The sequence below is a fragment of the Poecilia mexicana genome, unplaced genomic scaffold, assembly GCF_051168715.1.
Source record: "Poecilia mexicana isolate PSO_F unplaced genomic scaffold, ASM5116871v1 scaffold_5, whole genome shotgun sequence".
Taxonomy (NCBI): domain Eukaryota; kingdom Metazoa; phylum Chordata; class Actinopteri; order Cyprinodontiformes; family Poeciliidae; genus Poecilia; species Poecilia mexicana.
The window spans coordinates 3,191,655-3,202,488 of record NW_028263374.1 but is presented as its reverse complement, the minus strand read 5'-3'; the positions used below and the strand labels follow the sequence as shown (position 1 = coordinate 3,202,488).

Sequence of the window (10,834 nt, the reverse complement as noted above, 5' to 3'; positions counted from 1 at the left end):
TTTTCCGGATTATTCACACTCATCAGTAGTTGGACAAGTAAGCCAACCACAACCCTTAATAATGTTTCGATATTTGTTGCTTTCAAAGTTAGGAAGGATCTGAATGTGTGTGTGAGACCTATGGTAAGGTCTACCATCTAAGTTACTTTTGCGTGTGCGTGTCCTCTGCAGTTACTTTAACCAATATAACATTTTCTGGAGTGAACTAACTTTTGTTTACAAGCTGTTGCACTTAGTCCTGATGGTTTCTATGGTTTGGGGGCCTCATCTGAGAAGGCAAATGTTCACATCAAATGAAGCAAATATAGCAGAGATTCGGGTCTGAGAGTCAATCAGATAAGTTACCAGTGAAAGCGACGAGTCTTTACGACCTCTAAATCAACCTTCTTAGCACTGTGTCATGCTTTCCATTACTGATAATAGGTGCCATGACAACTGCCGAGCCATTTACTTCAGGGATGAATATCAATTATCAGTTTTTTTTTTTTTTTTAAGACACCAATCACTTGTTTGTGGATTGCTATTTAGGGTTTTTCAAGTTTCAGTAGCAAAAACAGGTGAAAAGGACTTCATATTTCATCAGCTGGTTTGTGTTTCAGAGACCAATGAAAAGTTGGCCAGCATAGTGAGAGATGATGCACTGTTTATATTTTGATAACAGTTTTTGATCACTACAAAGCGTTCTCATTTTGTAATAACTTTTACAGAAACATTTATTAATTGACCATGTGACATTTGACAAAAAAAAAAAAAAAAACAGCAGATTGACTGGATAATCTGTTCTGAACTCAAGAAAAGACAACTTGGGGTTATTGGAATGTTCCATACCATTTTGACATTCTGGTAGCAACCGGATCTTTGATCTAGTTATTATCATCTTCATCGCTGTCCCTCATTGTAATGCCTTGCATCCCTCCTTCCCTCACCGAAGCGGTAGCTTCTTCTAAGGTCAGTCGATTTCTTACGGTCTCATACATCTTAGAGTTCAATGTTGAGTCCAGAACTCCCTGGAGACGGAAATCACGGTACTTTTTCTGTCACAAAGAACAACAGACAGTAAAGACAGAGGAAATTATTTTTTAAAAACTTTTTCCTTTGTCACAAATAGGACATTCTTACTTTGAGTAAAAAAAAAAAAAATGCTAGTGATTAATGTTGACAGGCTGCTGCACAATCAAAGAGCTGAGTTGTGTGGGGGTGAAATTTGGGAAGTTTCTATCAGCAGTCGGATGCAGGAGACATTTGGTGTGTTATGTAGGCCCATAATTGTAGAACGGCTTAAAGTGTTGTTTTTATTATGGGGTTGTACGATAAGTTATTCTTACCTTTAGAAAAAAGGTGAATATTAATTTATACTTTTATTTCTGTTTCATACCTGAATATTCTCATGAATATTCACATAATCATGAGATTAGTTTACAAAATTGGCATGTATTCAGACATCGGTGCATTGCTCTCACTTTGACAATCCTGATGAGTATCTTCAGTTGGTAGACATGCAGCTGCAGATCCATGCGGTCAGTCAGCCATGTTCCAATAAGATTCATACTGCTGGTGTACCATTGCTGGAGCAAAGACACAGAAAAACAGAGTGCAGAATGGAATCTTCACATGATGTAGGCAACAAGATACAAAACGTGACGGACAAAGGAGTATTGATGTATCTGTAAGTCTGACATGATTAAACACAAACACTGAAGATGGTTCTAAGGTCTGCTCTATCTGTTCATTATTATTAACTACTGTAAGTAAGCGATTTGTTTAATATTGTAGGGTTAAACATTCTTGAAATTTAATGAATATTTAGCAATGTCAAGCAGAGACAAAGTCCTTACATTTTAGTGGAGTAAAAGTGAAGAAGGTGAAATGCCTCAACAACACCCTGGTGCCAACATGGTGGCATTGATCCAGTCCCAAACACGTAATCATAAAACTCATTGGTGGGCCTTGCAAATTAGACTTGCTGCATCCTCAAAAATATAAATTTTGATCATCAATCCAGATCCCTTCTTCGACTCAGTTATGATTTTTGGCAATCAAATGCCAAACACAAATCCTGTGTAGACTTAGACAGAATGTCAGCAAGTTATGAGAAACATTTAAATTTGCTTGGTTTGCTGGAAAAGAAACCTGTGGAGTGTGAAGATGAAATAACATTTTTGAAGTTTGAAGGAAAAAGCTAAATTTATGACAACAGGCCTTTATGTGGGGTTTGTTCACAAACCACTTCCAAACCAAACTACTTTCAGCTCAATATGTCATGAGCTTAAATACACAAGTCATATTGAAACAGAGAGTAAACATGCTAATGTTGTTTTTTGTTACTTATAAGAATTACTGTCATTTTCATCTTTAAAGTATCAAATTTCCACTAAATTTATATTTTAGTCCAATTTATTGGATAATTTTTAAATATTAAATGTCTGATCATTTGATCAGTTACTCAGTACCTGCGTCGCCTTTTCACCAAATACTTTTTTACTCCTACTTGAGTCATTTCTTGGACGGTTACTTTTCCCTTTTACTTGAGTAAATTTCTGTTGAAGAAGTGATACTCTTACTTGTGTACAATTTTTGGGAACTCTGCCCACCTCTGAAAGTAGGATACTGCAGTGTTAAAACAGTCATGGTTTAAACAATGTCTAGAATAAATGTACCGTGTTATTTTCCTGCTCTATAAAAGCCATCGAGTTTTCAAACATGAAAATGTCATTGATTTTTAAAGACATACTGTGCTGGGGACTCAGTATCAGGAAAATGAAACCTAAGTGGGACAACTCTTCTGGCAAGTCATGCGTCAAAGACTTTGTCCTAATAAAGAGACAGTGGAGCGCTGAGTGAGTACTGCTATACATGCCAAAAAAATAAGAGAAAAACAAATGGCTAAAGTTGAAGCGATGCGGTAGTACAGTCCCTCATAGTTGGTCTTCACAAGACTTCACAGGTCTTCAGGATTCCATGCCAGAAACATTTTTATTCACACACAAGCCATAGCTAGAATCTTACTGTACACCTGCAGATGAACTGGTGATGCCTACACGGAGGTCAGGCTTGCTTAAAGGACCATAAGAGAGAACTGCTATGATGAAGCAGTGCTGGGGTGAATCAGTGAAGTGACCTGGTGCCAGCAGCCTCCTATCTGTCACTGTGTGCCTGTGAAGGCTTCAGCGTGGCAGCAGGCCTGTGATCGCGCCCCGAGCACAACCCCCTGCTGAGAGGCCAGGCCTGGAGTGACTGATCCACTGACTGGCTGCTCTCCCTCCTCCCGTTACCCACTCCTCCTTCCCTGCTTTTTCTGTAGATTTTTGCACCTTGCCACGCAGCTCCCATCTGCAGCCATTTTGTGCTCGTGGTTTTCAGCGTTTTGTATTTTACATGGAAGCGGGCCTCTTTTTTCCCAAACAATCTCAAGAAAATGTTACATTACATTTAATGCGTCACTTTTCAATCGGTTCTATCTGCAGTCTGCAGAATGGAAGATGTCTTAGACATTGGCCATAGATGTACATTGTTTCTTTTTCCTTTTCTACGAGTAGCTTCTCTTAGAATGAAAGTATAGAAAATCTAATTAATCAGTGCAGTAATCACGTCTCAAATGAGTGGGTTTCAGAAGAAATGTTTCACATTTGTAGAATTATGTCGTTTTCACACACAAACACACATACGTAAGTATCTCTTAGATCTTTCACTGACGGATGTACCGTCCCTTTTAAGTGTATCAACTTTTTTCTTGCATTTGATATAATTTAACATTTTGGTATTGGAGTAAGTTCAATAAATTTGTCTCCATAACCAAAACTGCCAACACAGAGAGAAAAAACTGACACAGAAACACATGAATGATTCTTCCAGAGATGAATTTGATTTCTAGATTAATTTGCTATGATGTCATACCTTCATTTATGATTTTGTCACAGTTTAGCTGGTTCGTGCAATAGTAATAGTTTGATGGATTTAAGGATTGGCCCAGGTTGATTTACATTTCACACTAAAGATTATTTGATATTTTTTTATATATAAAATTGTTTGTTTTACGTGATAATCTAAAGCCAACTTTCTTCACATGTAGAAGCTAGACTTTCCTAACTTATCCTTAATAGACAGTCAAGCTACCCGCAACTACATACATTTGTATACATGTACATACAATAAATAAAAATAATATGAACAATAGGATGACATTAAGAAATAAAGATATTGACATGGGGCAGAGAAATTATCTGATGTTGTATTAAATAGGCCTCATGAAGATCAGCAGGGGGCTAGCACTTCCTGTCAGCCAAAACAAGCGTAATATGGCTCTGAATAAATAATGCCATAACCCGACAGGGATCAAATCTGTGACATTCTAACAAGCTCCATCTGAGGGAAGCTTCCATGCGTCTTCAGCCGCCTTCTCTGTGTGTGCATTTGTGTGTTTTGACACTTCACAACATTGTGATGAAACCCTACCTATACACAGGCGAGATACATGCGGTTGCAACACACACACGTGCGCACACGCGCACACACACACACGGAGTATGTCTTTCTATTTTCACAAGGACTTTGCATTGACATCCATTCATTTCTATAGCCTAACCCTAAACCCAACCTAAGTTCAATTCACACCTTAGTCCTAAACATAACCCCTAACCCAAAAACAGCACTTCTTTTTTATGACGACTCCATAAGGAGCAGTTGGTCCTCACAATGTAGTATTAGCATCATAAATGGGCCTTACAAGGTGAGAAATGACAGAGCACGCATACACACACACACACACACACACTGTCACATAGACAAATTTACATCTGCTAGTCCATCCCCCTTAGAGTGAGAGCTGGGAGAACGACCTCCTGCCCCCATCTGACACCAGCTCATAGCTCCTACTGAAACCCCAAGATGCAGCCACACACCGAAACCTCACTTGTTTTCACACCCAAATCTTCACACAGCACTTTAGTCTTGACGAAGGGGGGTAGGGAGCATGATGCAAAAAAAACAACAAAAAAAAAGATACACCTCTCCATCTTCCTCCCCACATCCCTCTAACTCTCTTTTTGATGGTCTGATGTCAGTCCTAACAGGAAGTCTGCAGATTATTAGATCAATATGACAACCAAAGTTAATCAGAGATCCAATGTGCCCATGTGTTTGGTGGGCACACACACGTTAGTGCTCCAAGTGTGTTTTCAAGTACTCTGCTGATGGCTTCAGTCAGGGGTAAATATAGTTTGCAGCGTAAGCTGTGGCATCTGGAACATTTTCACTTTATCTTACAGCCTTATTTCAAATTGTTTTAAATTAATTTCGCTCCTCAAAATTGTTTTGCACAGATACCCTAAATGTTGTTGTGGAAAATGTATTTTGATGTTTGCAACTTTATTTAAAAAAAAAAAGAAAATCATGGAATTGTAACATTCACAGCCTTCGCCAAGAAGCTCAAAATTGAGACGTCGCTAATCATCCTTGAGAAGTTTCTATAGCTTAAATGTCGTCCACTTGTGGTAAATTCAGTTGCTTGGACTTCACTTAGAAAAGCACACGCCCGACTATATGAGCTGCCACGGTTGACAGCACTGTCAGACACCAAGCATGAAGTCAAAGGACTGATGGTCTGTAGACCTTTCACACAGGACTGTCCTGAGTCACAGGGTGAGAATCCAGAGCTCAGTGGCCTACATCGTTGGTCAATGGAAGAAGTTAGAAACCAGCAAGACTCTTCCCAGAGGTGACTGGCCATCAGAACTGAGTGATTGGCAGGGAAGAGCCTTAGGGAGGTGACCAAGAACCATCTCTATAGTTGAGAACGGTGGTGGCAGCATCATGCTACTGGGATGATTTGCAGCGGCAGAAAGATGAATGCAGACATCCTGGATGAAAACCAGCTCCAGATCACTCTGTACCTCAGACTTGTAGCATTTACACAGATGAAATGCAACAGATGAATACATTTTCTACACAATACTAAATGCTACTGGTCGTGCACACCAATGGATTTATTTACTTATTCCCAGTTCATTGTAATGAACAAACCTCTAGAAATGTTTCAATGTTTCTGTAGCAGCAGAAATGGGCAGTTGCAAAAAGAAAGCAAATAAAACTATCATTAAGAAATACGGATACAGAGACACCAATATTTTTTCTCTTAAAAGCAGAGCGCTGGTTAGAAACAGATAGAGGGATGCTGGCATGCTGGCAGCTTCTGAAACTCCCTTAAGTGAAACACAACTGTGCAGGATATTGATTCGGTGGTACACTATATCCTCTATGTCCAATTATATCATTATATTCAGTTAATTAAAGTACGCATTTCCACGAGGCTCATTTGTCAGATTAAAAGTAAAATGATAACCATTAAGCAGGTACTAACGATAAACCCACTTTTCTATGTTCTCATTTTACATGTGTCTTCATTGGCTGTAAAAAGAATAGCCTGGCAATAAACAGGAAAAAAAGCTACGACATTATCAGCCCGAGGGTGATTAATCTATGTGATCCATTTCACGAAGTGAATTACTGAAACAATATTCTAATCCATTGATAATGACTGTCCATATATGTTGAGAAATATAAATGGATGACGCGCAAGAAGAAACAAACATTTAATCTCTTGTTGCACACAAAAATGACCTCATTTAGTTTAAAAGCTAGTATGAATAGACTAACAGGTGCAAAAAAAACCCTACTTTCCTTTTCTAAAAAAAAAAGAATACTAAACTAAATAGGGCTGGCATTTCATTCTGCCATCCACCGCAATCGCTTCTAACACAGATTACTCTTAAATGTGTTAAAACAGACCATGAAATGGCCTTTAAAGACATGCACACACACTTACAGAATCTCATAAAAGGCGAGTGATTTGTTTGGTCAGAGGCTCTCCTTTGTGGGGCTACTATGGAGCTTTTGTGTTGTGAAAGCCAGGAATGTTAGAGGTAAGGAGGGGCCTCACTGCAGGGAGCACAGAGGGATTACAACCAACCTGGGACTCTACCTCTTTCTGCCTCTGCTAATCATGTGTGTCTGTTTATGTTTAGTTATTTCAGGACCTCATCTGAAACTTTCCTGAGCAAAAAAAAAAAAAAAAAGAAAAAAAAAATCACTGAATCTATGGAGTGCACAGTTGTAAGATAAGATAAAAGAGTAGCTCTAAAATGAGCAAACATTATTAGGTGTAAATTAGGGCAAATGCACTATTCTTATAAAGGGAGCAGTGGAAGGGGAAGTTTTAATTAAGTACACTGGAGCTGAACATGCAAGATTACGTCTTTATTTGGCCAAAATTAGCTAATTATGTACGCTTATGTTTAAATATAAACAGCATAAATAATTTAAAGTACCTAAAGACACAATGTCTTGAAATCAAATAGTTGTGGGTTCACTCCTGACCTGTTGATGTGCCCCTAAGAAAAGACGTTAACCCCAAATCAGAGTGTGGATACTTGGAAATGCAGCTGGGCCAATGTGATCAATGTAAAAGGAACATAGAGCCATTTTATAGCACAAGAAAGTGATTATGTTACCTTCAGTTGCTATGAAAATGCTGTAAATATCAAAGACAAAGGAAGTTTGACTTTGCATTGTAGCTTTATTTGACATCTTTCCAACACTTCCCCTTCAGCACGGTTCAATGCTGTCCATTGATCCCGTTTTCTACCATTCTTTGGAGCTCAGCAGACACACAGCTCCACCAGGTGTTTGTCAGTTGCTGCTGCCACTAGTCTGATGGAACTGTGTGGGGGAGATGTGGGAAGAGGGGTGCTCACAGGGGGTGGGAGCATGGGTGGGTAAACAGGCTGCACATTGTATGAGCCATGGGAGTTTCAAAGATTTCTCAAACATCAATGAATGAGTCAAAGCAACACTCCGAGTTGATTTAGCATAATACACCCCTTTAAAAATTCAAACACCAGACATACTGTAATATGTGTTATTGTGCATGGTGGAAGCCATCTTAGCACCACCACAGAAGCTAACGTCTACAGTCTTCCTTATTTCTGCTCTTCGGTGTACATCCAATCAGCACCAATGTAAATGAATGTTGCTCCTCGATTGGCTACTCTGCAAACATCAGCCTAAATAGTCAAGTAGCAGCATGCCAAGCTGCATTCAAATATTTTATGCCTCCAGCCAAGGAGGACAGAACCAGCAGGAGGCTGGTATAACTGCACTGACTTAACTCACTTTGATCCCAGCAGTAGGAAGATGAGTTTCAGGAAGGAAATTATGTGATGTCATGGGGACGTTAAAACACACAATAGATAGATCAATATGTCAATAAATAACGCAAGATTATACATAATGACCTCACAAACTGACAATATTCAACAGAGTACTGATAGAAGTGCATTACGACACTATAATAGTCACTACGATGCTCGATTTTCAAGCTCTGCACTTCAAAATGATCGACAAATGTATACTGTGCATATCAACATTGTTTCACCAACGTAGCCATATCGTATTCTTTTTAAAGAACAGTTATTCTGTAAATTTTAATAAATACATTTTAATGTAGAGATGTATCTATAAACAGAGTCTAAAAAAGGGTGACTATCTATTTCTGTTTGTTTCTATTAATTTAACTGCACCAATGTCAAATGTTTTGAAGTTAGCAAGTTACCATCAAGTTCTTTTTCCGGGTGAGTCAGTGTGTGTTTCGTCATTGATAAACTAAAGCAGAATATGTGTCGGGTGTGTTTGTGTTTCAGCCTCTATGAGAGAGTACAGCAAAGAGGAAGAGAGAGAGATGGAAAGAGAGAGAGAGAGAGAGAGAGAGAGAGAGAGAGAGAGAGAGAAAGAGAGAAAGAGAGAGAGAGAGAGAGAGAGAGAGAGAGAGCATGTCCTGCTGAGACCCAGCTGTGTCTGCAATTAGCAGGAGGCATGGAATGATGATTGCTGGTGCGGCAATGCTAATGCCAAGTGACAGGCTTCCTTGTGAAGGAGAGGGGAAGGCTGCTGAGTCCCACAAAGCAACACTGTTTTTTTCTTTGGCACTTTCACTACACACATGCTAACACCAGTGTACACACACAACCCCATGTAGAGTCACACACAGATAAAAGAAAAAAAAAAAAGTTATTAAGGTTAGTGAGGGAGGAGGCTCCTTAAATATGGACAAAGACGTTGTGTAACGCTACCCATGCTGCCTTACAGGCTAAATTGCTCTATTGCTTTCTAGTCCGAAGTACCTTCTCACCAGTAAGAGTTCGTTGATGATGTACATCTACCGTAGCTTTTTACAACGAGCTACAAGCCATCAGCCAGGCCCCCTCTGACCTTAACAACACCAACAGGCTCTAGTCTCTCAAGGTCTGTTCAGCAGAACCAAGCTTGACCCGCAGAGAACAGAACTCTGTGTAGAAGTCGAAAAGGACTCTGGATTGGGCACTGGGTGATATTTTTATTCTACACCATAAGTAACGTTGACACATTAAATGGCTAGTCCAAAATCCGCTAAGGTCAAAATGCTATCCGTTTTAGACTACTGCACATGGATGGATTTGTTTAGAAAAAGAAATTTTATGTTTAAATGTTTTTTTTTAATATTATGATTTCTCATTATCATAACGTATTTTCAACATTTTCAATCAAAAGTGCGGCACAGAAAGAAATGCTTAGCCATGGCCTGTCTCTTCTACAATGCACATTGAAAACCCAATCCAAAATCTCTTTTCAATCACAAGAGCAGCACGACCACACATTGTCTGGGAAGTATAAAATCATTTGCTTCTTTGATCCCTCCACTGGCATACAGACTTCAAAAGAAATAAATGATCAGTTCTCTGATTTTCTTTGGGAAGCCGCCCTTCTTCACGTCATCTTCTTCATTAAGCCCTTTCAGTTCATTAGCAAAAAAATCCTGCAGTTGTTGTTGATATTATACTGTATGTCCGCTGTATGTCCTAGTCCATGTTTGCTTTATGTCTTGCATCATCCTCAGTGGGAGAAAGAAATCAAAACTCTAGTCCCCTCTGACATCTGCAACAGAATCAAATGCAAACCTTCATGGAGTTTATCATGGCACCACCGGTTGAACACGAGGAAAGGAACCTTGTGCACAAACGACTCATTTGGCTCTTATTTTAACAAGTAAAGTTGTAAAATACTTTTACACATACACCTGTAGGACATTATAGGTATAAGAATTTTGGCTTTTTCATTACCTACTTAAAATATTTACCTTCCTTGGCTGAAGAGTGATAAAAATATTAGCGTTGGACTCAGTGTACTCAAAGTTCTTTGTCAGCTCTTGCCCTTTATACCAAAAGCACAATCAAAACTGATAATTTATTGCTGTTTGAGCACAGTTAAATTGCAACAAAATGGGCTTTGTGGGCATCGCGTCCATGCAGCTGGCTGGAGGAGCGCTGAGGGGAAAAAGGATGGCCGGCCACCTCAGCAACGGCATCGTAGGAGAAAAGTAAATGTTTATCTCAGATCCGAGTTTCATTTCAGGCTGGCAATCTGGGTCTCTTTCAGAACTCTACCTGCAAGTGTCAGTTCAACGGGCAAGTGAGACTCAATAAAGAGCAACTTTATAAAAACACGGTGCCTTGAAGAATGAATGGCTGTATATCGGGGCAATGGGTGGTTGGGTTGAGGGGCCATGTTGTGAGGAACTAAACAGTTGGAATTACGGTCAGCAACCAGTCATTGAGTAAATATACAATGAGCTACAGAAAAGCTCTGTGGTTGACAATAAAAGGGAAAAAAAGCTGCCAGCTTCAGGCCCTGAGAAAAGTGAGCCATTCTACTTACAAAAAGCCGCTTAGGGGTGGATTGAGGAAAGAAAAAAGAAGGCTAAAACACTTGTGGGCTCAGGGAACTCTATAGGGGGAGTGAAAATGGA

The 10,834-nt window shown here is 39.4% G+C and overlaps 1 protein-coding gene across 1 annotated transcript in view; it reads right to left on the bottom strand.

The window, feature by feature from the left end:
- Positions 1-250: 250 nt before the first annotated feature.
- Positions 251-10,834, bottom strand: part of cadpsa (Ca2+-dependent activator protein for secretion a) — an 84,269-nt gene continuing 73,685 nt past the window's right edge. Inside the window, exons 27-28 of the mRNA XM_015011309.2 lie at positions 1,461-1,565; positions 251-1,034 (exon numbers count right to left, since the gene is read on the bottom strand). Of these exons, the coding sequence (XP_014866795.2) occupies positions 864-1,034; positions 1,461-1,565 (276 nt within the window). The 3' untranslated portion in view covers positions 251-863. The remainder of the gene's footprint in view (positions 1,035-1,460; positions 1,566-10,834) is intronic.